Raw genomic sequence first — 27,800 nt, 5'->3', positions numbered from 1 at the left:
TGTCACGTGACCATCGCGGAAGTGACTGGAGCTCTTGTTGATGCGGAAGAGAGACACTTGGGATGTTTGGCTTCTAAAGTTGTTCGACAGTAAACCATATGTGATAGATAATAGAGAAAAAGAAGAAGTGAGCGAGTTTACGGTTTTATTTAAAGTCAAATACTAAACTTTGACCGACAGAAAACCATCTAATGGCGGGCGGTAATTTACAGGTAAGTGGCAGACATTTACTAACAATGATTACATAAGACTGCCCAAATCAAAGAGATGTTAACTCGGCTTTTAATAAACTCAGCCTTTTATTAAATAAGCAACTAGGGATTTTATATTGTATGAATGTCTAATTTAGAGACTAACAATAAGCCAACTTGAATGTATTTAGCCATAAATTCAATTATAAGTAATGGAAAAAAATGGCACTACTGCGTAAGGAGTGTAAATCACTACTAATGCTTCATAGATGAAGAAACTCTAACAATATTTAGTTGGGGCTTTATTGTCCCATAGTGAAACATATTTTCTAGCTGTTTTCCCTTTTCCAGTGATGAAAAGTAGGAAAGTAAAGAACTAAATTACTTTATTTACATAAAAGTTAGCTTTTTGCTACTTTGTTTCTGTCTCAGGGAATTTAAATGGGCAGAGTTGTACTTTTTACAATTAGAAAACAATGTATAACTTAAACTGTACAGGTAATTGTTGCTATGGATAGCAAAAACAACAAAAACAAAACTTGGCTCATTGTTTAAGCTGTCCATGAACTGTTAGCAAGTCACTGAAGTAGCTTTAATATCCCCCAAATTACCCAGTATTTCACAAACAGAACAAATATGATGTACAAGGAGGCCTGAATGTGTATAACATTTATGTAATCATTTTCTTGGTTTCTTGTTTTTTGGCCCTGAGGTGTTTCTAGTAAGACCCCACCCATTGGATGGAACAGCCTAGACTGAATTATCAATATAGAATAATTATGTCTAATTTTAAAATGCTGCATATGTAATCACAGGACACCACAATTTAGAATTTTAATTTATGGTGTTAGTAATACTTTTGAATACTATCTTTTTAAAGTGTATTTTATAAGTTTAAAATGGTAAATGGCCTGTATTTGTATAGCGCTTTTCTAGTCCCTAAGGACCCCAAAGCGCTTTACACATTCAGTCATTCACCCATTCACACACACATTCACGCACTGGTGATGGCAAGCTACATTGTAGCCACAGCCACCCTGGGGCACACTGACAGAGGCGAGGCTGCCAGACACTGGCGCCACCAGGCCCTCTGACCACCACTAGTAGGCAACAGGTGAAGTGTCTTGCCCAAGGACACAACGACTGAGGCTGTTGGAGCCAGGGCTCGAACCAGCAACCTTCCGATTACAAGACAAACTGCCAACTCTTCTCCACGATCGCCCCACCATGCTAAACAACTTACCTGCATATATGACCAAACAAGAAGCACAAACAAGAACCAAAAAAATTCATATAAGTTCTATAAATGTGCAATAAATCCTTCTGTTTCATCTTGTTTGTTTTCAGAAAGCCATAGATTTGGCCAGCAAGGCCGCAGAGGAAGACAAGGCCAAAAACTATGAAGAGGCCCTCAGATGTTATCAGCACGCAGTGCAATACTTCCTTCATGTTGTGAAGTGTGAGAAACTTGTACCACTGTTAGATTTGTACATCCTTTTTGCTGTTTTAAACTCCACTTCGGTTCCGCATGAATGATCTAAGTCAGTTTTTGCGTTGCAGATGAGGCCCAAGGCGATCGGGCGAAGCAGAGCATCAGGGCAAAGTGTGCTGACTACCTGGACAGAGCTGAGCAACTGAAGCAATATCTGAAGAAGAAAGAGAACGCTCCTCCAGCCAAACCCGTCAAAGAGTCTGGTGACAAAGGGTAGGAGCAATCAATAAATCTGAGTCCATTTCACAATGTTTGTTGCTTTGTTTACAGTTTAGACTTTGTTCTGCAGGCTGGGTAATTTCCTGAAAGGAAAGCTAAATGTAATTTGGTCTGAATAATGGACAAAGTTGAGAGTTATTGTTAGTTGCCTTGAAATTCCATGTGCAATTTTTTTAACGGACTGAGACAGAGATCAGTTTAAATGTGTACAAATATATATCCATTTATTTATTAAATTTAAAGTTAGATCTGTGACAGATATTTTAAAATGTTTTTGCGTCATTGTAAATTCAGCGGACTTTCTTTGAGTCTTAAACTTTACTCTCACAATCGTTCGCTCAGAAGCACATTGCTCAATCTGCATCCACTTTGCGGATTTAATCAATAAAAACAAGCAAAGTTATTGGAACAGTTGTTCAACAGTAAATACTTATGTATAACACTTAACGCGTAAATAAACCATTTTAATGAATCACTTTCCAGTCAGCAGATGCATTTAATGAACATTTAATGCAGCTGAAGCAGGAACATCTGTAAACCAGCCTGTATTTATCTATAAATGGATGAGTAAGTCCCATTTAATGAGGTGTCAACAGCGTTTTTATACTGCATGAAAAATGTTTCATTCAGTTCATTAAACCTTTCCATTCAGCTGAAGGCAGCAGAACATGTATGTTAATGAATTTGAAGCCTCTGAATTTTTATTTATTATTTATCTGTTGAAGTGTTGCTCTGATAATTTGCATGACGACCCACTTACCTTTACAGTTGTTAAATCACCTGCAGATGTCAGCCGGTTGCTATAACTTAATCACACTCACTTGTATACACATCAGCCAGGTTGTTCTACCAGTTATGCTTTATTATTGAAATGCATTACATATAAACACTTTTACATAACATTTTAACCACTGAAATACAGAGTTATTACTTGATGTGCTCGGTTCCATCTGGTTTATAACACGACTTACCAAAGAAATGTCTTTTCATCATCTGCAGCATTGCTGTGTGATTAGCTCAGTCTTATAAAAAAAATAGGTCTAAGGATGGGATTTTCTTAATTTCCAATTGCTCTGATCTCTATTTAACTTCAGCAGCTTTAATTTAGTGGGTTTAACAAAAATACTGCATAATACTTTGAGGAATTAAAGCATTTTGTAATACAACTCAAAAGTAGTTGAATTAAATAATTGAAACTAAAATGTTCATTTCTAATACTTGGTTGAAAACCCTTTTCTGGCAAATACAGCCTGAAGTCTTGAACTCGTGGACATCACCAGATGCTGGGTTTCCTCCTTTTTAATACTCTGCCCAGACTTTACTGCACTGATTTCAGTTGCTGTTTGTGAGCCTTTCTGTTCAAAGTTTAGTCTACAACAAGTGAAATGCATGTTTGTTTTGGTTAAGATCAGGTCACTGACTTGGCCATTCAAGATTATTACACATCTTTGCTTTAGTAAACGCCTGGGTTTGGCTGTAAGTCAGTGTCCAAATATATATGGACCTAACTAGGGCTGTTCGATATAACGATATATATCGGATGATGATATAAAAACGTCTATCGTTTCGTGGTGTCGCAAAATAAACTGTTTACAGCAATATTTTTTCATCGTTTTGATGATCACTGTAGTGGCCATATTAATTTCTTAAAGTTCTCTCTTTTTCTTACATTTAATATAACCACAGCGCCTGTTTTTATGCGTTGTCGTTAGCAACAACGACGGTAACACCATCGCGTGTCCACTTGTTTATGTTTCACATAAACCTTTCACAATAAAGCTCAAGATCCTGTTGAGACTTTTCAAAATAAACTGAATCGCATGAAAGAGCAGATTATTTACGGATGAGAAGTAAAAAAGAGCCGCCAGGCGCTAAAAAATAAACCTTAGACTCAAACGTTAGAACAGGCTTTTCCCCGCAGCATGCTGTGTAATAAATACTCACAAAGAAAACGGCGGCCGTTACAACTTGTGTCTAAAAATGTATCGTTTCATGCATCTGTTAAAACACTCGACTCCAGCTACATGACGCGCAGCTGGAAACACTTCCCGCAAGACGAGCTGCCCGAGATTCACAGAATTTACAGAAAATGTTACATTTGTGTGATTTATATCGTTATCGGGACGAATTCTATCGTCCCGATAACGGTATAAAGATTTTGGTCATATCGCACAGCCCTAGACCTAACTGTATTATTCTTTAAATCTTTGTCATAATTTCCCCAGAAGTGTCTAACTCTGTGACTGTTGCTGTAAAATTGTTATGAAAGTGTAAGTGACATAGTGTCACTATCTAAACATGTTTTTCTTGTTGAATTTTGGTTTACTGTATGGCTCTGCCTTTGTTGGTAAAGTGTGCCACCTGGTGTTCTGATTTAGAAGTCACACATAAGAGAACCATTAGTCAGTAGTTTGTAAAGAAAGGATGATTCCCGAATTTAGGTGGATCTGTACAGCTTTTTATTTTTACAATTAATTTGTAATATTCTTTACTAAGTTTGTTTTTATTCTTACTCCCATGGGTTCTACAGTTGTTCTACAGAAGTGTTCTGTCTTCTTCTTGCCCTATGCTTATAACCCCCTGACCTCCACCTCTCCCCACCACCACCTTTTAGGAATGAAAGTGATGAAGGTGAAGACCAAGAAAAAAAGAAGTTCCAAAATCAACTGTCAGGTGCATATCACTGACATACAATTTCTTGAAAAGCCAAATGTGTTGGTATTTCTGAACCTCATTTATTTTATAGGTGCCATTGTTATGGAAAAGCCAAACATAAAGTGGGACGATGTAGCTGGACTCGAAGGAGCCAAAGAAGCCCTTAAAGAAGCTGTTATCCTGCCAATCAAATTCCCACATCTGTTTACAGGCAGGGATTTTTTTTTTTTTTTTTTTTTTGTGAAAAAGTTTTGTGAAAGTGAAGTTTTTCGTTTCCTTGTTTTTTTAAAGACTGAAACTTCTTTTGTAGGCAAGAGAACACCGTGGCGGGGGATCCTTTTGTTTGGGCCTCCAGGAACAGGAAAGTCCTACTTGGCCAAAGCCGTGGCCACAGAAGCTAACAATTCCACCTTCTTCTCAATCTCATCCTCCGATCTTGTGTCTAAGTGGCTAGGAGAAAGTGAAAAGTGAGGCCCAAGTTCTTTACCTAGGGGCAAAATTAAGACTATGACAAAGTTACTGTTAAGAAAAATGAATCTATTTTTTCCACTTCTGTCTGTCTTTAGGTTGGTGAAGAACTTGTTCTCTTTAGCCAGAGAACACAAACCATCGATCATTTTCATTGATGAGATCGACTCCCTCTGTGGCTCCAGGAGCGAGAATGAGAGTGAAGCAGCTCGCAGAATCAAGACGGAGTTCCTCGTTCAGATGCAGGGTGAGAAAGAAGATACTTACAGATTTGAACCAACAGCTGGAAAGACGATACGAAGTGTCATGAACTATGGCTCATAGTTCAGTTATTCATGACAACTGATTGTTTTAAGCATTTATTTGTCTAAAAATCATCTGTAAGCGCCCGCAGCCCAGTGTCACCTATTTTTTCTTTATTTTGTTGCAACAAAATCACAAAAACCTGAAAATATTTAGTGCTCAGTTGACTAATTGTGCAACTCTTTTCTCCTGTCAGGTGTTGGTAATGATAATGACGGAATCCTTGTCCTGGGTGCAACTAATATACCATGGTCGCTGGACTCAGCTATCAGGAGAAGGTCAGATCCACTTGTTTCTATACAAATGATCCCTACCTTTTTATCTATGAAAAGCGCTATATAAATACATTTTACTTACTTTTACTTACCTAATCACCTCTTATATTACCTAGTACTGTTCATCAGTGTTTTTGGGCTAACAACCAGGATTTAAGAGGTTTAATGCTCGTTTATGTCTCAGGTTTGAAAAGCGAATCTACATTCCTCTGCCGGAGGAACATGCCCGCTCCTCCATGTTCAAACTGCATCTGGGCTCCACCCCCAATAACCTGACAGAGGCGGATTTCGTGACTCTGGGCAAAAAGACAGATGGCTACTCCGGAGCTGACATCAGTATAATTGTCAGGGACGCCCTGATGCAGCCAGTCAGGAAGGTTCAGACAGCCACGCACTTCAAAAGGGTAAAACCACAGTAACCGTTGCTTGACATGCTCTTTTTGTCATATTTCTAAATGCAAGAAAACCTGGTTCAGGGATCCAGTGGAAGTATATTATTCCAAAATCAAACTAACTGTCATACTTGAAATTCATACACCTGACAAGGTGCTTATCTCATCTTTACATACAACTGTACTCAAAGAATTTAAAAACGCACCACTACATTTCTTTGCAAATGCACTGGTGTAGTTTGTGTTATATGCAAATCAGCACTCATATATTGCTTGTCATTACCTTTTAACTTAATCAGTGATAAAAACAACCTGGAAAAAAGACCAAAAAAATGTCCAAATTTGATATATCACTATATATTGTGTGTAATATAACTACAGGTTACAAAAAAAGGCAATCCATAATTAGTGTACCCCCCGTCTGCACTGACTTTGGCTGTAATATGCCTCCTCATGGTCAGGTGTCATCCTGTGGGATGGCAGCTTACTCTTCAGTCACTGTTGCGCTGAGTTGCTGCTGAGTCCACGTAGGAGGATTACACTGTTTTACTCTGTTACTAAAATGACTCCACTGGTTTTCTGTGGAGTTGAACTTGTCTGGTGGTTCACCCTGCCTCCAGCATTCCAGTGGGAAGATCCCAGTCAGATTGTACCAGTCGTGGCATTCTTACAGATGTAATTTTCTCCAAAGCCGTAGTGCCTTTTTATAGGCTTGGGTGTATTTGACAGAGGAGTGGTCATTTGGGATTAGCTGGTTAAAGGCATTGTGACTTCTTCCCCAAATTTGTGTTTTGAGACACATAGCTGCTCACAATAAACAGTCAGGCATGTACTTTAATTGTATACATATCAAGTTTATGCCTATAACTTGTGTTGTTATGTCTGCAACTTTTCTTGAAGCTCATCCTTTGGGCAGGAGTCTTTCTTGTAACTCCAAAATAAACTTCTATCCACTTCCACTTATCCTTATAGCTGTTGGAGACTATCCCAGCTCATAATAAATTTATCAATCTAAAATATAAATTCAACCAGAGGGAGGCAGCACTGTGTGGTGTTTCTTTTTATAATTTTTTATTCCTGTCCTTATGCCCATACTAATTCAGGTTCGAGGGTCAACATGGAACAATCCTGGCGTTGTGGTCGATGACCTGCTGACTCCGTGCTCACCTGGAGAGCCCAACTCCATTGAAATGACATGGATGGAGGTCCCTGGAGAGAAACTTCTAGAGCCAGTTGTATCCATGGTAAGAAAAGGGCTCTTTCATCAGTTGATATTCGGAAAACCACACCCACTGGATAGAAAATAATCCAGCCCAGCAAAATGTAACCGAGAGCTGAAAGGTTAACAAAGTCATATTTGGTGGCTAAAAATGTTTGATTTTTCTAAAATGTATCTCGAATGAGTGACTAAACATTTCTCTCACTGAAACCAGATGAACAGAGTCTGCTTTCTGGAAGAAAAAAAACATAGTCTGTTTTGTACATTTTTGTAATGTTATAGAGAGGAGTCTAAGCAGTTAGCATGGATACTGTTACCCATCATTTTCAATGCTTTACATTGAAATGAAATTAACATTTGCATATTTGACTTGCCAGTGACACAGTGTTTGCTGGTTGGATCCTGCTGATTGTCAGGATTCTGCTTGCATCATACATTATTATTGCTCAGAGAAAAAAATCTTCAGTTACAGGTTATTGTGTTCTTTGCCCTCTTGTTAGTTGTTGGTCACATAACAGCAGCTTACTGGCATTTAACAGTGTTTTGCTTATGGATGAAATTGACCAGAAGGCACCATCAAAGTCAGTGAACAATTATGAAATGTTTTTTTTTTTTTCCTTCATTGTGGTTAACAATGAATTCCAATCTGTCTCTGTCAGTTCTCTCTCTGTGTTATTGACAAACCCAGTGACTGTAATCTATTCTGACCTACCTAATGTTCTCTATACAGGCTGACATGCTGAGGTCACAAAGCAACACCAAGCCTACGGTGAACGAGCAGGACTTGGAGAAGCTGAAGAAGTTTACTGAAGATTTTGGTCAAGAAGGCTAATAATATCTTTGTACTCAAAAATAGGACTGTACTTAACAACTATCTTTACTCTCAGTTATGCTTCAGATCATTTGATTCGCCTTTTCAACTGCTGTGTCAAAAATGGTGGAAAATGTCACAGGTTTAATGGACCAGAGGTTGCAGCAAATCAGTCTTACAGCTGACAAAAAAACATTTATCCTTTTGTCACAATCATAGATCTTTTTTTTTTTTTTTTTAAATCAACCAACCAGTTGAGGAATCGCCTCTTTCAGCCACATTAACCTATCGATCCACCGAGGCTTGTGTTTACGTTATTTTTTTAAGGGTTTTTCTTATTATATTTCAAACGGAAGCGTTTTTTTTTTCTGAAACTGCATCACTGTTAGAAAAGTATGTGCAAAGGCTACAGTGGGTAGATCCTGGCATCTTTCCATCACTACATACTTTATGTAGTCTAAGGCAGATTTTAATACTTTGATTAACAGAACTGGTGTTGTGGTTGACATTTAACAGGAATTTATGCAATGAAGTCTGTGAACACTGGCAATCTTTTTTTCACTACATACAAATCATTAATGGCATCCAAAAGGATCTTCTGGGATTTAAACTGATGTAGAGAAAATGAAAGAATTTCTTAATTCTGATATGCCGTTGCACATTTTCTTTCAGCCTTCTCCTGTTAGATTACTGACACTTTACTGTGTTCTAGTTATGTTCTGACTTATTTATAAATGATTATGCTCTAGCTGTGTTGCCTTTGGGTTTTAAATGTATTTAAGAATTTCCTTTGGGTTTACAGGGGTTACATTAATAAAAAAAAAGGTCAACTTGTACTTTTCTTGTATTCTACTGGATATGTTCTGTGAACAGAAGTCTCAGGGCTAAATAAAGGAATTAAAACATTAACTTTGTAAATATGTTTATTTGTTAAAATACATCTCTTAGTTAACTATCATATTTCTATATTTCTAATGCAGTGTAAATCACAATTTAATTTCCTTATATGATAAGTGAATATTAATTTCACAGCAACAAACAAATTAAGACTTGTAGAAAAAATTACATCAATAAGCTGCTTGCAAAACATTTCTTATACATCTCTTAATTCAGTGTCAGTAGTGATGAAAAAATCTGTTTGAAATGTAGACCAAAATGTTTTCTATTGAGCAGAAGTTTGGATTTTAAAAGCGGTCATAATTTATATGCTGAGAAAAAAAGGGTCCTAGCCAAGTGAAATGTCTCAAGAGATTTACCTGCTAAGGGTTTTTTAAGTCCATGGAGATTTAAAAAAACACTTTAAATGAAAGGTATGACTGAAAAGCTGCCAATGAAAAAAACATAAACCAAGAACTTATAAATCTCAAGGAGTGATGTCCCATTTCACTTCATGTAAATGCCAGGGTTACAATATAACAGACTATATAATCAAACCAATGTTCATCAAACGGGTCCCTCAGAAAACTATGCTCACCTGAAGCTAGCTCCACCACTAATTACCTCAGGAGTCAAAGATACGATGCAAATTCACAATCAAAACAACAAAACATTAAAATAGAAAAACATACAGTAAACGGAAATAAACACAAAAAAAACATCTGTGCACCGTGAAGTGGAAGCAAATTGACAGGAGAGAACCTGAAATGTGCATGAAAGGAGTAGTGTCTTTTCTGTCATTTTGACAACTTTGAAAATTAAGTAATGCTTATATTACATTATGTTTTTTGGTTAAGAATATTCATATTCAGATAACACAAAGATGTTGGTAAACAGCAACATAGACTGTATTTGAAAGTGCTGAGTATACATGGTGAGTAATTCACTGCACATCACAATTATGCGTCAGATAGATGTAGCCCATCAGACACGTTTCATTCTAACTCACGTGATGATACAGAGAGGAGGCCATATAAATACAGGGGGAGGGAGTCACTGGCTGCTAGAAGTACATTAGTTCTGACGCTAGAATACAGAGAAGAGAGAGCCGAGTGCTAAACCGGTTGCCGCTCCAGCGAGCATGCCCAAAGCCACATCGCCTCCGTCGTCACGCTGTCGCTCCCGAATGATGACATGGTTCACTCCAGGAGCAACGTACCCACCTACAAAACACAAGTTTTATAATAGTAAGTTCATACAATTTAAACTCTGTTAAACTATTCTACTTTTTCACTTTATCCTCTGGTCACAAATAAGAACATCTAGATGGGTTTTTGTGACCCATTTGTTTAAGAATGAATTTAAAGTCCATGATACATTTTTATCTAAGTACCTGAAAAACTAATAAAGATTTTAGACTAAGCTGCATGTTTTTCTATTTGTTAATGAGCAAATGTTCTTATAGTAACTAAGATGGTATGTAATACTCTTGTTAAGCATCAGGATGACAGCACTGGTAATTACTGTGTCAGAAATCCCATTCTATGCACCATTTCCTCAGTATGGGAATCTCAGAAGTATGTTGACAACCACTAAGTTCAGTCACGTTCTGAAATGAGCCAGTTACGGATAAACAAATATTAGGCCTTTCAAAGTGGAAAGATTTTACTTTTATACTGAAGACTTCTTTTATAAGGATCAAATCCAGCCACTTTACTGCATTATGGATATGCATATTGTGAAGATGTCCGCTTGTCGACAATCAAATTTAGGTCAGAGTTTAGTTAGTCCGCAATTTTGTTGTACATCTACAGTGACAATAATGGGCTATTCTATTCTATTCTAGCTACCAGGATTCCTATAAACTAGTGGTGGGCAATGTCCAGCTGTTTACCTTGGTATTGATAAGGATAAGCAACTGTGTAGGGCTGCCCATCAGCAGAGTATACGACCTGTGTGACCTGTGGGGGCGGTGCAGTGTAGTCTCCATATGGGCCTGGGGCATAAACCTGGCAAAAAAAATTACATTTAACAAAGTGACACAAAGGATGTTACTGTATTAATAAACCCTTTGTATTAGATGGCTTATAGAAGAAAGACTGGATTTGTTGGTTTTTGTTTTGTTTTACATTAATCACTGAGTTGATTTTCACTTGAGATAGTCATGCTAAACCACAGACAAATGTTGTAAGTAGCACTATTTTCATAAAAGACTTTAGACCTGAAAAAGTAATTTTATTCAGTTATGAACATGAAAAGAGATGTATTAATACTGTTTTTCACCGGTTGGGGAGGATATTCCGAGTAGGGGGGAGGAGCAGATGCAATCACCTCCTGTGCAAAGCCGATCTGAGGAGCAGTGACCACCTAAAAGTATCAAATAACAAAAATCAGCAACTGAAGCTTGCCAACACCAAAAAAACTCAAGCACATAACATTAAGATAAGTGAAAACAATAAAAAAAAAATCCAGTTTTCCTCCCAGGAGGACAGTTCTTCTGCTGTGCTCAAGTCACTCTTAGTTCAGCTTTATTCAGAGCTTATTCAGGTAATGTGACAGAAAATGACAGACCGTCAGTTACAACAACACTAACTTTAAATAACGTATAAAAATCTCACCATATTAACTCTGGCATCTTGAAGTGCCATTGTCCATGCCCTGCAACAAAAGCAGACATTATGTCATCTTGAGTTAAAAATGTCTGTTCTAATTACCTGTACTCAAATACATCTAACTAATTTTATGACTTGGTGTGTATGTGCAGTCTTACAGAGCATCATCTGCACTGTCTGCACACAGGCTGATGACCCGTCCATCTCTGCACACTATCTGGAACAAGGCATCACACGTCTTTCCCTCCGGTGGGTTCAGCTCTAAAAATGCAAGTGGGGTGGTGAAACATTTAAAATTAGTGCAAAGAGGTGGGTAATAATAGCATAGGGATCAGCCGCATGAGATCAACATTAAGCGTAAGACATGTACCCTGACATCCAGCGGAGTTGCGGATGTTAATGCAGTTGACCCTCATGTGGATGTCGTCCTCCATGTCGCGCCGTTGTTGATCGTTGTAGAACACAAGTCGTCCGTCAGCCCATAAGTCAAACCAGTTTCTTTTCCATCGACGCAGTATGGTACCTCACATAGTAAAGGTAGTTTGTTTATTTTTAATGTGACATCATCTTAACCATCTGAGTATCTGACATATTTATGGCTATATTGCTTTCTTATAGATGGGTGACAAATGAAAAGAAAAAAAGACCCCTCTTTACTGGAGTAATGAAATATCATTCTTCCAACAAATATTCTGCGATTAGGTTGAGATCCAAAGTCTCCTGTGTTATCATTTTCATATCTCATCACTACTATCAGGCTAAAAATGTTTCATTGTAGGATACAGGTCATCTAAACCACACAATTGCCCCCACTTACAGCATAAACACTAATAGATCCATTACTGTGGAGGTCAAGCATTCATGTTTTTCCTTTAATGTGTCTGGATACTCACTTTGTCGATGAAGCCAGCCACTCTTTACCATAGCCATCTTGGAAGTAACACCTACAGAATAAAATGTAAACACATTAGAGCGCATCTGTTATTACTGAGACACTAGGAGCATATGACTGGGTGTCGCATGTCCAACACAAACCTCGTGACTGTTAGCACTATTAGCAAGTTCACAAATCTATTTTCAGAAACATAAGCTTATATAAGATAAGATAGGATAGGTTACAATAACAGCTCAAGGTAATATGGCCACATGGCCAGAAATATTAACACCATGTTTAGTTACTCTGTAGTCCCCCCATGCTTAGTTAGACAATGTTTAGGACATGACATTGGTGGAAGCCAGATAACTGACAGTTCTCCTGCTTTAACCAATGTTTAGGCTATTTACTTAGATGTCATCCTGGTTTTAAGTCAGACTAGGCCAGTTGTGAGTAGGTCGTCCTCATGTTTAATAACTGCTATGCCACCCATAGCAACCCTGTTATAATGTGGATTTTATATGATATAAGTTATTTGATATGTAGGTTATCGCTAACCGTTAGCGGCTTTTTAATATAAACACGTCGCCATTACAAAGCTGACCTATCGGTTAACCGTGTTTATAATACGCTAAAACACCACAACTTGTCGTTTTACCCGTACTTGTAAACGCATTGGATAAATTAGTTACCTACTTGATTTCTTGTATGCTTTTTGGGGGGAGAGTGATATCAAGCTTTTCGTGGAGAAACAGCAAACACGGAAGTGAGATGCAAAAAAAATAAAAAGAAGAAGACTCCTTCCACGGAGAGGAAAAACCCTGACCGCTAAACTTAGCTGACACTGTTACTGTCCACAACGGAGGCCTTAAGCCACGCCCACAGAGCATCTTCACGAATGTTCAGTCTTTCCGCGAGAGGGAGGTTTTTGTTTTGGATGACGTAACCTATCAGCTGACAGTGGTGGAAAGTGCTAGCAAACGGAGCGAGGGCGCGCTTGTTGAAGTTCGTTTCTAACGTTTGGTAATCACATGGCCGACGGCGAGGCTTGTGTTAATATTCCTCATGTTTATTAAACATGATTCCATTAGGAGTGTGTGTGTGTAACGAATTTGCCTGTTGGTTTCTTCATGTCTTGTCTAATGTTTTCATGTGTGTGCGCATGCACGGGTTTGTTGGTATGGGTATATATGTATGTGTATATGTATGTATATGTATGTATGTATGTATGTATATATATATATGTATATATATATATATATATATATATATATATATATATATATATATATATATATATATATATGTGTGTGTGTGTGTGTGTATGTGTGTGTATGTATGTGTATATATATATATATATATATATATATATATATATATATATATATATATATATATATATTATATATATAAAAAATATATATAAAATTGTAGGTTGTGTATCCTTCAGGTGTTAATAGGGTTATTGAAAATGTGTATATGTGCGTATGTGTGTATATACGTAGGTATGGATAGATAGAAACATATATGTGTATATATTAAAAAAAAAAAAAATTACACATAACATATAATGTAATTACAAGGAGGTATTTCTGTAGTCTATTGATACTAGATAGTGGAAAAGGGGTGGGATTAAATAAGCTTATGCTTCTTCCTGCTCCTTTTTGAACATGGACGTTATTTGGAGTTGTGGTTGCTCGTTTTCCTTTTGTTTGCTTTGTTCATTTGTCTCTTTTAATTCTATTTTTTTATATACTTTTTCAACATGTTCAAAATAAAGATTCAATCAATCAATCAATACATTTGGTTAATTATGCATTAAATTGGCATAGAACGCGTATAAACTAGTATAAACACAGTAGCTGAGGAGATTGGGAGCAAAGTTACGTGTTCGTAATACTTGAGTAAATGAATAGTACTTAGAAACTTTTTTTTATTACATGTGAGGTACCAAACTTAAAAAGTTGTGCCCTGTCCTCCAGCACGCATGTTCGGAGTGAAGGCACGCTTGGGGTAAACTGTCACTTCCTGTGTTTTTGTGAGCCTCGCTTCATTTAATTCGGCGAAGCCTGTGACTGCAGACAAACTCGCATTACGCCAAGCCAACTGACCAACGGGCGACCCAGGGTTACAAAACAAACCCAACCTCTCTGGCCAACAGTTTGAGGAGCTAACGAGGGTAACGCAGAAGCTAAACAGCTAATTCGAAATGGCGACTGCAATATACTTGGAACATTACCTTGACAGTAAGTATCCAGAATGTGGTAAATTTCTGTCAACAGATAGAAAATGCAACTTTTAAAGGTTTAATTTATTATACATTTTTGGACGGCGGTTTCAATGCAGTGCGTTTGCAACTAACAAGCTGTTAGGTCATTAGCCCGCCAGCTAACTGGTTAGCATTACCTTAGGAGTGATAAAGGTGGGGTAGGTAAGATCTTAATGTGTCTTGTCAGATTCAGTCAAAGGGGAATGTAATAATTAACTGTTCTCACATATTTAGGAAAACTGACTATAGGTTACAACCGTTTCTGATTCATGCGCTAGCAATGTTGGAGCAGCCTGTAGCTACGCAACTAGCATTAGTTATATAAGGGCATTTAGAGATAAATTGTTATATTAACAGTCTTTATATTTAAGCTAGGTTCATTTTAGTCACAGTTTGTGTTTTTATATAGGAAATAATTTACAACCTGTTGGTTGCCGCGTTTCCCGTAACAGTTTACGCGCCTGGGCGGGGTGTTTGAAGTGTGTCACATGGCATACAGAGTGTATTTACTTGACAGTTGTTGTTATAATGAGCCCTTAATAATGTCTGCTTTTGGGACAAATGTAATACATGTGAAGCGTTATTTTGTACAGACAGATTGTTACACGACAACATTCTGCAATTCATGCACACGTGAGTGTATGGTTGTGATGGTATTTGTGTTGTGTTTAATGTGCAGATTTGACCTCAAGTATTTTAAATGTTGTATGAAATGTTATATAAGTATAATGACAAAAGTAATTTTAGCCTTTAGCATTAAAGGTGAAGAAGAGAAAGCAGGCAGGATGGAGTGGGCAGAGACAAGTGTCAGGGCAGATTTGTGACAGAAGGATAGCAGGAAGACTGAAAGGGTTGAGTAGGTGGTAGTGAACGCTAACAAAAAGATTATGATTTGCATTGGGAGTGACCAGGTTGGACAGAATTAAACTCATAAAGAGAGGAAGTAGAACAAGAAGGGCTTCAGTGTAAAGCTTAATGATTTCTAAGTTGTAATTAATGTCATAATAACCTCTGCTCTTTACTTCTTATTTATATTTCTTTGATTTTAAAGCATTCAGTTGAGTTTGTGCATTTGCCTTTTTAAAAGGCATTACAGCACAGGTTATAATTAATTAAGTGTGATGATTATGTTCAGAAAATGTAATTGGAATGAACTGTTAGGCATTAATATTGTCTAATCTTTTCTTTAGGTATTGAAAACTTGCCATGTGAGCTACAAAGGAACTTCACTTTGATGCGGGACCTGGACAACAGAACTGAAGGTGATCATTTAATCTCTTAACATTACAGTCAATAAAACGCTCTGTGGACTTATACAAAATAAACAAATGGCTCTGACAGTATAATCTGTGATACCTGAAAACCCAGTTTAGCCAGGCTCCTTATGTATTAGGTTGTGCCACTTACCAGTAGTCTTAGACAAACAGTTGTCAATAGTTTACATCCACTCACTTTCGACCCTTTGTGACTAGAGAAAATCCAAAATATATTCAAACTTGTGCATCCAAGTCTTGTTTGATAAGGGTATTAAAGATTTATGCGATGCAGTCATTCCACCCTGGAATAAGAACAGTTCAAGGAAATCATTTAAAGGAAATTATTAATTCATAGCAAGAGATACGAACTCTATATATACATTAAGGTTAAAGGCATATTAAGTTGGCAGATTCTAATTTCAGTATAATATACAGAAATGAACAGGATTATTAAATTATTAGATTTTGCTATGGGGTTCAGAGCTCTTGTGGGAAAGTGACCTACAAACCAATCAGATAACAGTATTCCTTGTTGCTGTGGTAAATCTTTTCCCACCTTAATGTATATCAATGTTACAAACATTAGGTTGCAACATATTGATATGTTAGATTTGCATGAAAACAAATAATTTATTCAATACAAAATAATTGATTTTTTTTTAAAAATAGTTTATATTTTTTTATATTTTTTAAATATCAAAATTTAAACTTAAATGAATAAAACATTTGACCCTGTTTTAGCTCTATGCAAACTTACCATGGCATTCATGCCTACAATAACTGTATGAAAATTTCTGACCATAACTGTAAATAGGAAGCTTACATGTAATATTTTATCACTAGTTTTATTCAGCACTTTAATAATCATGTTGTTGTGCAGAAAAGAAAGGAGAGATCGACAAACTGGCTGAGGAGTACATCGCAAATGTCAAGAATCTAGCTTCTGAGCAGAGAGTTGAACACCTGCAAAAGATCCAGAATGCCTACAGCAAGTGCAAAGAGTTCAGTGATGACAAAGTCCAGCTCGCAATGCAGACATATGAAATGGTTAGTCCGAAACAATGTGTCTCCTGTCACTGTCCAGATTCTAATGTCATATTATTTTTGTTTTTTGTCCCTGTTTATCAGATTTACATCATCAATGTGTACATGTACTCAGATTTAAATATGCACAATATCTTTCTACCGTAGGTGGACAAACATATCCGCAGGCTGGATGCAGATCTGGCACGGTTTGAGAATGAACTCAAGGAGAAACTAGAAGTGAGCTATGACAGTACAGAGGGCAGAGGTTTGAAAAGTAAGCTGAGTGACTGCACGCCTTTGATCATAAACGCAACAAAAGACAAGAGTTTTAAGTGTGTAATAATGTAAAATTTTTTCCCAGAAAATGATGTGCGGGGGCTGAGAGAGAAGCGTGGATCCAGGGGAAGAGGAAGGAAAGGTTCAGATGAAGATTCTCCCAGAAAGAAAAAGATGAAAAACAGGTAAGTTTGAACCAGTGCTTCAATCAAACTCAAGTTTACTGGATAATTGGCTCATGTTTATATTTAGTTCTAACCATGCTCTGTATGTTGGTCTTTTAGCCCAGACTTGAGTGACGCTCTCCTGCCTATGCAGCCATCAGACGTGTTGGACATGCCGGTCGATCCAAATGAACCTACATACTGCCTGTGTCATCAGGTGTCATATGGAGAAATGATAGGATGTGATAACCCAGATGTAGGTTTTCACTTATAATTTCTTCTTAAGCTTTATTGTAAGAACCTTTTTGACTGAGCAAGTTTAGGTTTAATTTTTAAATTGACATTTTTCTTTGTTATTCTTGGTTTTAGTGCCCCATTGAGTGGTTTCACTTTGCTTGTGTTGATCTCGCCACAAAACCCAAAGGAAAATGGTACGTTTTTGAGTAGTAACAGTGTTATTCTCTTTGTCTGTGATGAGAATATAGTTATTCATGGAATCTTACGCTTTTTCTTTCTGCAGCAAATTAACATATTCCCCTCCTTTTACTCTGTCAGGTTTTGTCCGAGATGCACCCAGGACAGGAAGAAAAAATGAGTTTTCATATTTCCAGAAGTGCTTCTCTAACATCTGTACTTTGGGTAGAGTTTCGTAATGTCATAAATATATAAAATATTTTAGTTCGTACAGCGCACCATATAAATGGTGGATCATAAAGCTTTCTTTAAAGGCCTAATCCGGAGTTGGAGTATATCTATACTTGTTGCTTTACTATGTCCGTGTTATTGGATTTCAAGATGCCTGTCTTTGTCCAGTAGCTCTAAAATGACTAGTTTACCTATGTATTGTTTGTCTAATCTGGGTAAATCTGGGTAATCTTCTGGGTGTAGTTTTCACAAATTGTCATTCAGAAAGTTGTTCCTCTTAAGTCATTTGCTTTGTGTGTATGTGTGTGTGTGCGCGCGTGTGCATGTGTAAAGACTAACTCAAAAACCCGGATTGTGTCTTAAGCATACTTGAAATGTCAGTTTTATAAATGACTTTTTAAAATAAATTAACAGCCTGCTGAGAATTTACAATTCAGATGCCCTAATCCATGTGTAAATGGTGATGGGAAAAGGAATTGTCAGTTTTTTTGTTACTACCTCCTTAGGGAATACATCGGCACTGCAAAAATGACTGCAATTGATAACAATGTAAAAAACTGTTTTGATTAGCTTAAACCAAACTAGCAAAGCAATGTAAAGTCATTCTGTATTGCATTTTAACAAAAACCTGCGACATCTTTGAATGTATTGTGGTACTTATGGTCAGTCAGTCAGTCAGTGTCTATTGTCAACTGAATGAGGTATTTAAGCACTTTGAATGACATTTTCCCCTTACAAGGTTTGATAATGCAGGCTTAGTTTTATGTTATAGTTTATCTCTTTTAAAACTTTGCCATAGAACATCATGTCAGACCATATATATGGAAGTGTATATATATATTTTGTATGATATAAAACTATTTTGTGCACACATTTTTTTCCCCCAAAGATATATTTGTTGTATTGCTTACTTCCTGGTGTACACTCAGATTTTATTTAATAGGATTTTAGAATCTTCATATTCAACTGTGAATATCACTCATCTAGGTGTAAGCCACAAATAAAAGAACCAAAGTCTTTGTATTTTGTAAAATTCAGTATTTTATAACAAATAAAGATTCACTATTATCCATGCATGATTTTGTTTACTGCAGCTTAAAATGGAATTAATGTTTGTTATCAGGTTGTTCTCAAACATTGTTTGGTTTTGTTTCCCCTGATTTAGAAATCTTCCTCTAAACTCTGCCTGTTTCATTCCATGAATGAAGTCTAGGTGTTGCTGGAGGCCTGTTCCCAAAAGCAAGTTGTTAAAATGGAGTTTATTAACCCTGACCTGAGGGAAACTCTTAACAAACTTAAACTATGGGTTAGTTAGTTGGGTAACAGTATTTCAGGTGCAGTAATTTGCCTTAACATGGGTGCTTTGTCATCAGTGTTAGAGACTGCAGTCACTGGATGTCATAAATTTAATATCTGTCTTTTGGTTGTCACAAAGGCTACGTTCACACTGCAGGCGAAAGCGCATCAAATCCAACTTTTTTTGACCCTATGTGACCCATATCCGATTATGGTATGACAGTGTAAACAGCACAAATCTGATATTTTCACATCCGATCTGGGTCACTTTCATATGTGGTACTGAATCCGATACATATCTGATGTTTTAGAAAGCGACTGCTGTTTGAATGGTCATGTCGCATTAAATCAGTCTTTTACGTCACTGACACAAGACAGATGCCAATTATCAGCGCCCGAGAAGATTTTACAGATAAATGCTATGGTACACAGACACCAAATCATAGCTCTAGTTTCCCTTGATTAACAGGCTTTGGTCTTTGCTTGCCATTAACGGAGGTTCAAGGTGGTTTTTTGTTTGATTAAAGGCATAGTATTTCTACTATATTGACATTTATTGAAGCATTGCCATCTACATCAGTTGGGTTGTATGTTCCTGCAGTCTCACTATAGATTTACAATCTACATTCTTAATTAAAACATTGGTAAAAAGAGAGTTTCAAAATCCATCATCTGATTCATCATCCCAGCTGCACTTTTCTAAGGTGGTCTTAGTGAAATCAACTTCAAAGTCGTAAACAAAGTCAGGATCATCTTTGCGTCTCCGGTTTTTCTCAAACAGTTCGTCCATTTGGCCTTTCTTGCGTGCCAGGTCCTCATCGTCCAGTTTGTTCAGGTCTTCGTCAGGGTCCAGACAGAACGAGGAGAGGCTGTGCTCCAGACTGAAGCCCTGCATGTGATCGCGCAGGATAATGTGAAGCTTCTCAAGCTGGCTTTGAGAGACACCCTCCAGGTAGTCCCTGTGCCGAGGGTTGTTCTTCAGCCTTTCAGCAGCCATGCTGTAGTCTGGAAGAGACAGCATGAGGTAATAGGTTGGTTGTAGTCCTGCCCAGTTACTTTGTGGCAATCTACAAGAACAAACTAAGCTACATACATATGTTAATGCAGTGTGCATTCATGACTCCAGCTCTGATCACAGCAACTATGTCTCAAAAAATGGGCTAACAAGAAAACAAAACAAAAACAGGAAGGAAAAAACGCAGTACGATAAAGGTAGATTTCCATGTATTACATATTAGTTATTTATTATTAACATTCACTAGCAATGACCTTAGTTAAACAAAGTAAGATGCTCCTATTTTAGTCAAAAATAGGAGCCTGAGGCTCAACAGCTTGCAGGTAATCTACCTGCTGCTATCCACAAGATATAGAAATTAAAACTTCAGGGGCTCATGACTCTGACAGGTTTGTTAGATTTACTAGAGTATCATATAATTATTAATATACAGCAAACGAGGCTAAAATAATATTCTCACACTGATTCTAGCTATTTCTATTCTTATATCTAGCAACATGTGACATGGAGCAAAGAGAACGAGTCCCAACGTGTCCGTGGTGCCTTACCGGAGTATTTGGAGAAATTTCGCACAGGTATTATTCTTTTTCGCACCTTTTTGGTTTCCGTGTGCTCATAAATTAAAACTATGGATGGAGGGCTGAACTGCACCCCGCAGCGCTTTGCCGCAAAACGCATCCTGTACTTCTATTACAACAAACAAACTTAACTCAATCCGACCATCAATTTAAACATGTTTAAAACAGAAACATCCCAGCCATAATTGTTGCTACTAGCGCACAGTATGAATAAAAAAATTGAGCAGCGGCTTCAGGGATGATTACGCGTTGCCAGGTTGCCAGCAGAGCCTTCACGTAAAGACGCTTCTGTCTGTTGGGATGCCTGACGTTAAATTTCGGATTTAAAAAAATAATATAAAATCATTTAACTTTCACGTATCATCATTATTCATTTTATTCCTGAAAACTACTTTCTATGTCTATAAATGTTACTAAATGTTTCCTTAAAAGCTTGTGTTTTTCAATCTCTACACAGGCACATTTGCAGGCTCCTTGAAACTACAAAAGGGGCCTTCAAAAATCCTCTTCCGTAAACACTTAAAAGAAGCGCTTAAGCGGTAGTAGCTGTGCTTGAGTTAAATAAACACGCCTCAGCGTTGGCCATTATATTTTTTAATGTATTTTAAACTGTTCTATGTTGTTTCTGCGTTGAGCTTATTCTCGAAATGTCTCTGTTTGGGCGAAAAGGGTACGTGAACTAGGTTTTACGTGAAAACTCGATAGTCATTCAATAAGCTCTCATTATTATTGATTGAAGGTCATTTAAATTAAGTTGTTGGGTTTTTTTGTTTTTGTTTGTTTGTGGGTTGTTGGGGTTTTTTTTGGGGGGGGGGGTTAAAGTTTGAAGGAAGCAATAGTATTTTTACAGTAGACAAAAAAGTTCTGTAAATATACCCCTGTATGGATAACATGACTTAAATAATCTAGCACAGTTTGAAAAACAAATGCACCTTGTTCAAATTCAAAAAGCTTTTACCTGATCAGTGTAACCTGCTAATTTGTGCAGATGAGATTCAGAACCACTGTGATCTTCTGAGGCAGTGGCTTGCGCCCTCATCAGTGAGAGTGGAGCTCAACAAAAAGGGTTTCCACAGGTATTCGGTTGTTTGTTTTTTCAAAAGAAAGCTGTTCTGCCTTTGGGGATGCTTGTCAGGAAAACCAATGATATTTTCTAATATGTTTTAGGGAGGTGACAACTACAGTTGAGTTCAGATCCAAAGAGCTCAGTAGTGTCAAAGTTTTGCTGATTCATAGATGGCCCAGAGATGTCTATGTTGATCCATATCAACTTGCATCCCTTAGTGATCAAAATAATTGGAAGGTAAGATGCCGAGCAACTAGATATAGCATAACACAGTGTAAAATTCTACTACAAACCACAGTCATGTACAAAACATGTGTATAGTATATATATATTTTTTATTTAATTATTTCTGTGTTAAACTTTGTAAGATATTACTAGATTCAGCCATTGACCTTGAGGTTCCTGCTCACAAAGCTTCAGGATTTGTCACCTATGTGTATCCTTTCTCCACTGGACCAACTTCCAAGTTATTCAAAGTAACAATTCCAATACATGGTCGCTACCACAAGCCCTCGTTTGATGGAAAAATGTTGAAATCTGTTGACATAGAAGTTCCAGAGCTGCTGCTGCGGTCAGAAAAATGTAAGTGGATTCATTTCATTTTATAGCAATTTCTGACACTGTGTAAATCTATACAGACGGAAAACAATGTTAACCAAATGTGATATTTAAAATACAATTTTGTGTCATAATGTTTAATGAAACAAATTAACTAAATACATTAAATCAACCTTACTGTTCACAATACAATTTTACCTGACTGCATAATTAAACTAAATGATGTGGGAGCGTAAAAACCTAAATCTGTATCTGTTTTCTATGAAAGTGGAGTGTCAATTAATATTACCAAATTATTTCACTTTTGTGGTTGTGGATACAACAGTCATAGGTTACATACATATAATAAGTTTAGTGATCAAAACTTTATAGTGTGAAAACAAAAACGTGACTTAAAGCCTTTTCACGTTGGCTTTCTGAAACACTTTCTTCTAAAACTATTTCTCTTATCCAGGCGCACAGCTCAGCAGCTTAGAGCCTCACACAGTTGTGGATGCACCATGCACTGCCAGCAATTCAAGCACTTGTTCTTGGGTTAAAGTCAAGCCTCAGCAGGTGATTGTGAACAATATTTCAACAAATCTTGAGTGAAAAGGTGATAAAAAAAAAAAACAACAAAACTCAATTATTCGCTTGTTTCCCTTTTGCCTTATAGGATCTCAATCCAGTGAGTTTCCAGCTCCCAGTGGGTGATGGGTCTTTGGTGGCACACGTATGCGGAGGGACTCTTCTTGTCACAATGATCTGCTGTGTGGCACTGTCCAAATACATGTGGAAACATCAAGTCATTTAAATAGCTAAAATTGTACTGGCATTATTTATTTTTTTATCAAACTGACAAGGAAGAGGCACTTTCAGTGTTGTCATCTTATCTGCAGAAATGCTGCAAGCAGAGAACAGGACTAATTGAGATGGGAAAGAATACTGAGATATTGCTGAAACAACAGATAAATGCTGAAAGATATCAGAATTTATCTTTTTCCATTCCAGCTAATGTAACTATGTTTATCTTCGTGAATCCTGCAACCTGTGCAAGCATTTTTCCTGCTATGACCTCATTTTGGGAGGATCATGATTCTTTATCTGTTCAGTTTAGCGCACCTAATTAAGGAACATGTTTTTATCAATTAATTTGTTCAGTTTTGGGCTATTTGGTTGTGATTTTCATTTATTTTTGACTGTAAAATGGGCTATTATAATAACACAATTATAAAACTGGAGTCTACAGTAGTATAATCTGTATTTTAACACTGAATAAAATGTATATAGTTCAGATTGCTATAAATACAATATAACAACAATGTTATCAGTATTCTTTTCTTGTGGCAGTTTAAAGAATGCCATGATGAGGTAAAGGTCATATCCATTTGAGACAGAGTACCAGGTGTCATCCTGTGCCAACGTTTGGATGTTTGATTTATGAGTGACAAACTGTGCTGCCGTGCATGCTGTCAGGAAAAACTAAGTTTTTTATTCTTTCAGCTTATGTCTTGTCTTATTACATCTGTTATCCAATTTTGGTCTCCTACAAGGCTCCATTTGTAGTTGTATGTTCTTGACCCTGTTGGGTAGTGCATGTGGCACTACACAACATGGAACATGGAAACGCCTTCAAACAATGCAGTCAATGAAGAGCCAGTCCAATATTTTTCTTGTTTTGCAGAGAAAATGCTTAGGGTAATTTAGAAATTGTATAATCACATAGTTTGTTAAAAAGAATTAAGTCTGCAACATATTATGCATCACCAATGAGCAAAGAGAGGCGCATAGTCACACAGTGTCAACACAGTAGAAGTGTTTTTTGAAGTCACCCTCTGTAAAATTTAACTAGAACTTTCACCACCAGGTGCAGCATTTTACTAGAAATACTTCATGTAAGTATCAGCTCCTGCACAGCAAATTCAAAAGTGTTAAATTTTTTGGTGTTAATAGTCTCCTTGCAAAAGTAGAGTTAATTTTACTCTAAGTAGAGTCACATTCTTTTAATGTAACTCTGAGGTGTAAAATGATAGTAGTTAAAATCGAGTGTTAAAAATGAGTGTTTCGCTGTCAAATCTGGAGGTGTTAAAATGGAAACATTAACTCTTGACCTCTTAACTCTGAACTCCTAGAGGGGCTATGACACCAACAGAGTAAATTCACAGACTCCGCCCCCAGCACGGCTCCAATCGAAGCTGAAGTGAAGCCGTTTCAGAACATTTTGCTCTACATATTTGAGTTGTTTGCCATGCTTGGTAAGTCATTTTTTCAAAGATTGTTTCAATTGTTATTAGCTTTTACTTCTGTGGCTCTTTGGAGTTGAGACAAAGCTGTGTGAAAGGCATTAGCCATGTTGCTCGCTGATAGCATAATATTCTGTTTTAGCTAGCTGAAAGGTATTGTTTGCAGGCAAATACCACAGCCTTGAAAAAAAGCTTGCATGTGAATTTTCAGTCAAATCTTTGGTCAAATACACCTAAAACAATGTCTAGAATGTGAAATGTTGGTATAATGGTGCTACTTGAAGCCTGAAAACGATCGCCCATAAAAAACAAACAAACGAGCAAACAGCAGTAGCAGACGTCCTGACTGGATTCTACGTTAGCATAGATCCCTCCAGAGTTTTGTGCACACGGTTTAGGTAAAAATGAAAAAGGTTGAGGTTTTACATTTAGTTCAGTATTACCTGTTGCCTGTGTCCTTGTCTTTTGGGAAAATACTTTACACAAGTAATGGCTCAAAGAGGATTCCTTTTTTTTTTTTTTACTGTGCTGCAATTGTTTACTGGATTATTTGTGCCATTAATTAATGTCAACTAATTTTTATTCGATCTCCGCACAGGATATGCTTGTGAAGATGGAATATGGGGGAGAGCAGAAGTGCGTTGAAGTTCCACAAAGTGATGAATGAAGGACATGCATATTGTATTGAAGAAATAAGTGATGAGAATGCTGTTATTTGCATTTACCATGTCAGACCTTTTGATAAACAAAATTCTAATGAAAGTGAGAACATGTATACTGTTACATCTTTCAGAAAATGTTTTGAAATTGTGGTGCACAGTTCAGAATAAATGTTTTTCAACAACCATTGCATCTTTTTAGTAAATGTTTATTTCCAAAAGAAATTTCTAGAAGATCAGAACAGTAAAATTCCCACTTTTTAGAATGAATTAGAAGATAACTCTTACGTAGTTAAACTAAAATACTCTTTGAGAGTTAATATATAAACTCTTAACACCAAGTGTTAAATGATCAACTCCAGACAGATTTGGTGTTTAACACTAAATCAGAGTTAACGTACCAACTCTCCAAAAAGAGTTAAAGTAACACTCTCTGGTGTGGACCCATATAGACACTTTAATAGTGTTGAAATCAAATCCGACAGTGTTAATTTGGACATGCTGGATTTGCTGTGTGTGTAGTAAGAAAATGTACCTGAGATCCCCCAGTAAAGATCTGGATATGCTCTCTACCTGAGAGGATCACAACTGTCTTTTGTCTAAATCACATATCAGTAAGAGCACACGCACTGCAAATAGCATCTGCTTCATAGCTATTTTTGACTGGGAAAATTAGCACCAACAGCTTTTATCATACCAGTAATATACTCAGCATCCTCATTAACTCCTCCTCTTGTTTTACTTGATTTCCCTCTGGGAGGTGATGCTGCTGCTGATAACGGTTACTTTCCAGGTGCTTCCTCTGCTTCTCCATATTTCCTCTTCCTCTCATGTTGACTTTCTACACCATCTTGTGGAACAAACTGTTAATACAGAATAGTACGATCTAGCCCTATTTTAACTTCAGTTGATAACTATATGCACAAAATATAGACATTTTTGTTGTAAAGTCAGTTTTATCTGTTGGAGTTGGTGGAAACGAGTGTCAAGGGTGATTTGTGACTGAAGGATAGCAGTAGAGTGAAAGTGAAGGTTTACATGATGGTAGAGAGACCTGAGACGAGATGGCACTGATAAAAAGTCAGGAGGCCAAGCTGGCGGTAGCGGAGCTGAACATGTTTAGATTGTCATTAGAAGGGACCAGGAAGTGCACAGTCAGAAATTGAGGAGGATGTTGGGATAGGGTGAGATGGAGGCAGATGACCCACTGTGGCGACCCCTAAAGGAAGCAGGGGAAAGAAGATGAAGAACCTTATAAGTTCTAACTAGTTTATGTTCTAAGTAGTTTATGAACTATACTGCAGGAAAACTAATAAGTAGTTAACCCATCATCTTCCTTTTTCAATATAACTAATATATTATATGTCTATATTGTTTTTCCTCTCTCAAAATAGGCCTTTGTTGTTGTTATAAAAATTTTGCCCTCATTTGGAATGAGTCTTTGTTACTTAACATAAGTCTGTACATTTTTCTGTCGTTTCTCACAGCTTGAGAAACAATGATGCGTGTATAGAAAGTAAATTTGCTAGTATGTTATTTGCTTTTTTTCATTTACGCCATAAAAATCTGAGTAAAATTAGGCTTTCAAAATTAGGCCATTTAAAATTTCTTAAGGCAGGAAAATAAACAAACGTTACATTAATGTCAGATTAGTGAGAGAAACCTGCCACACTTCATTTATAATTTACAAAATAATTGCTCTGCAGCTGGAAAATTACGTCTGTAAATGCTGAACTACATTACCTTAAACGTCCACTTTAATAGGTTTCAGCATGTTTCACATTTTTATTATTCTTAATGCTTAAAAACGTGTTATTGGAGCTCCGGGTATGATCTGTGTGGTTTTGCACACGGGCTCTGATTTTTCTTTTCTTTCTTTTTTTCTTCTTTGCTTCAGATAGCTGACTGTCTTCGCCATGTAGTTAATGTGTTGTCTTGTGTGGTTAGCGTGTAGTGTCAGAACAATGAGGCGACTGCTGTCTTCAGGTAGAAAAAGGAGTGATACACCTCCTGCTGTCAGACCTGCAGATATCAGGCTGTGATGTTCTCCTTTATAGTGGACAGAAATATTTGGAGTGGCACAAATAATTTGTGTGGCATCTTATTGAATGCAGAACAGCTGATTGTTCTGTAAATAGTTTGAAATGGTTATTTAAAAAATCAAGGTAAAAGGTAAATGGATGCAAATAACTTTGTTGTTTGCAAAACTTGTGCATAGGATTTTAAAATTGACAATTTATATTTGCATTTAAAATTATGAAATATGATTCATTAAACAAGTTTGTGGTTGTTACAGTAAAAAATATAACTTTTTTCTACTCTGATTTTATGTTTTTTGTCTGATTTTAGATCAATTGTGTTAATACAGCATGTCAAAATGAAA

At 36.9% G+C, this 27,800-nt stretch overlaps 5 protein-coding genes across 6 annotated transcripts; 3 read left to right on the top strand and 2 right to left on the bottom strand.

The window, feature by feature from the left end:
* Positions 1 to 37: 37 nt before the first annotated feature.
* Positions 38 to 8,934, top strand: LOC147301198 (vacuolar protein sorting-associated protein 4B-like). The gene is made up of 11 exons (XM_086282690.1): positions 38 to 212; positions 1,539 to 1,650; positions 1,752 to 1,896; positions 4,517 to 4,575; positions 4,649 to 4,768; positions 4,868 to 5,024; positions 5,124 to 5,272; positions 5,525 to 5,606; positions 5,788 to 6,007; positions 7,099 to 7,239; positions 7,945 to 8,934. The coding sequence occupies exons 1-11, from the start codon at positions 192 to 194 to the stop codon at positions 8,044 to 8,046; spliced, it is 1,308 nt and encodes a 435-aa protein (XP_086138816.1). The 5' UTR covers positions 38 to 191; the 3' UTR covers positions 8,047 to 8,934.
* Positions 8,932 to 13,298, bottom strand: plekhb2 (pleckstrin homology domain containing B2). Of its 2 annotated transcripts, none has more exons than XM_086282692.1 (8): positions 13,080 to 13,298; positions 12,407 to 12,457; positions 11,884 to 12,036; positions 11,672 to 11,774; positions 11,520 to 11,559; positions 11,185 to 11,268; positions 10,796 to 10,910; positions 8,932 to 10,124 (listed from the first exon to the last, which is right to left on the bottom strand). In XM_086282692.1, the coding sequence occupies exons 2-8, from the start codon at positions 12,441 to 12,443 to the stop codon at positions 9,988 to 9,990; spliced, it is 669 nt and encodes a 222-aa protein (XP_086138818.1). In that variant the 5' UTR covers positions 12,444 to 12,457; positions 13,080 to 13,298; the 3' UTR covers positions 8,932 to 9,987. The 2 variants fall into 2 exon arrangements, with proteins under 2 accessions (XP_086138818.1, XP_086138817.1); XM_086282691.1 differs by having other exon boundaries at positions 8,933 to 10,124; positions 13,084 to 13,296.
* A 1,052-nt stretch (positions 13,299 to 14,350) lies between these two features.
* On the top strand, positions 14,351 to 19,097 carry ing5a (inhibitor of growth family, member 5a). The gene is made up of 8 exons (XM_086283339.1): positions 14,351 to 14,633; positions 15,847 to 15,918; positions 16,793 to 16,959; positions 17,104 to 17,212; positions 17,300 to 17,399; positions 17,499 to 17,634; positions 17,748 to 17,809; positions 17,934 to 19,097. Exons 1-8 carry the CDS (start codon positions 14,597 to 14,599, stop codon positions 17,971 to 17,973), a joined length of 723 nt encoding a protein of 240 aa, XP_086139465.1. The 5' UTR covers positions 14,351 to 14,596; the 3' UTR covers positions 17,974 to 19,097.
* A 755-nt stretch (positions 19,098 to 19,852) lies between these two features.
* On the bottom strand, positions 19,853 to 21,182 carry cep19 (centrosomal protein 19). Its single transcript, XM_086283340.1, has 2 exons — positions 20,883 to 21,182; positions 19,853 to 20,324 (listed from the first exon to the last, which is right to left on the bottom strand). The coding sequence occupies exons 1-2, from the start codon at positions 21,010 to 21,012 to the stop codon at positions 19,978 to 19,980; spliced, it is 477 nt and encodes a 158-aa protein (XP_086139466.1). The 5' UTR covers positions 21,013 to 21,182; the 3' UTR covers positions 19,853 to 19,977.
* Positions 21,132 to 23,837, top strand: pigx (phosphatidylinositol glycan anchor biosynthesis, class X). The gene is made up of 6 exons (XM_086283338.1): positions 21,132 to 21,582; positions 21,901 to 21,988; positions 22,080 to 22,215; positions 22,347 to 22,560; positions 22,991 to 23,091; positions 23,192 to 23,837. Exons 1-6 carry the CDS (start codon positions 21,510 to 21,512, stop codon positions 23,327 to 23,329), a joined length of 750 nt encoding a protein of 249 aa, XP_086139464.1. The 5' UTR covers positions 21,132 to 21,509; the 3' UTR covers positions 23,330 to 23,837.
* The last annotated feature ends 3,963 nt before the right edge of the window (positions 23,838 to 27,800 follow it).

Source organism: Aulonocara sp. 'chitande type north' Nkhata Bay, linkage group LG23 (assembly GCF_057382095.1).
Source record: "Aulonocara sp. 'chitande type north' Nkhata Bay isolate Kocher_YH1m ecotype deep benthic linkage group LG23, A_spYH_male_GT1.1, whole genome shotgun sequence".
Lineage (NCBI taxonomy): Eukaryota > Metazoa > Chordata > Actinopteri > Cichliformes > Cichlidae > Aulonocara > Aulonocara sp. 'chitande type north' Nkhata Bay.
Note: the sequence above shows the minus strand (reverse complement) of the source record. Positions and strands in the feature narration are given on the sequence as shown.

What these genes read in the sequence shown, in the direction of transcription:
- LOC147301198 (XM_086282690.1), top strand. Translation starts at nt 192, where the DNA reads ATGGCGGGCGGTAATTTACAG. An exon ending in TGGCTAGGAGAAAGTGAAAA is followed by an intron (nt 5,025 to 5,123) that starts GTGAGGCCCAAG and finishes GTCTGTCTTTAG; the next exon opens with GTTGGTGAAGAACTTGTTCT. An exon ending in CAGCCACGCACTTCAAAAGG is followed by an intron (nt 6,008 to 7,098) that starts GTAAAACCACAG and finishes ATACTAATTCAG; the next exon opens with GTTCGAGGGTCAACATGGAA.
- plekhb2 (XM_086282692.1), bottom strand. Translation starts at nt 12,443, where the DNA reads ATGGCTATGGTAAAGAGTGGCTGGCTTCATCGACAAA. An exon ending in AAGATGCCAGAGTTAATATG is followed by an intron (nt 11,269 to 11,519) that starts GTGAGATTTTTA and finishes TGATACTTTTAG; the next exon opens with GTGGTCACTGCTCCTCAGAT. An exon ending in CGGAATATCCTCCCCAACCG is followed by an intron (nt 10,911 to 11,184) that starts GTGAAAAACAGT and finishes TTTTTTTGCCAG; the next exon opens with GTTTATGCCCCAGGCCCATA.
- ing5a (XM_086283339.1), top strand. Translation starts at nt 14,597, where the DNA reads ATGGCGACTGCAATATACTTGGAACATTACCTTGACA. An exon ending in CAATGCAGACATATGAAATG is followed by an intron (nt 16,960 to 17,103) that starts GTTAGTCCGAAA and finishes TTTCTACCGTAG; the next exon opens with GTGGACAAACATATCCGCAG. An exon ending in ACAAAACCCAAAGGAAAATG is followed by an intron (nt 17,810 to 17,933) that starts GTACGTTTTTGA and finishes TTACTCTGTCAG; the next exon opens with GTTTTGTCCGAGATGCACCC.
- cep19 (XM_086283340.1), bottom strand. Translation starts at nt 21,012, where the DNA reads ATGCGTTTTGCGGCAAAGCGCTGCGGGGTGCAGTTCAGCCCTCCATCC. An exon ending in AAATTTCTCCAAATACTCCG is followed by an intron (nt 20,325 to 20,882) that starts GTAAGGCACCAC and finishes TGTCTCTTCCAG; the next exon opens with ACTACAGCATGGCTGCTGAA.
- pigx (XM_086283338.1), top strand. Translation starts at nt 21,510, where the DNA reads ATGTATTTTAAACTGTTCTATGTTGTTTCTGCGTTGAGCTTATTCTCG. An exon ending in AACAAAAAGGGTTTCCACAG is followed by an intron (nt 21,989 to 22,079) that starts GTATTCGGTTGT and finishes AATATGTTTTAG; the next exon opens with GGAGGTGACAACTACAGTTG. An exon ending in TTAAAGTCAAGCCTCAGCAG is followed by an intron (nt 23,092 to 23,191) that starts GTGATTGTGAAC and finishes TTTGCCTTATAG; the next exon opens with GATCTCAATCCAGTGAGTTT.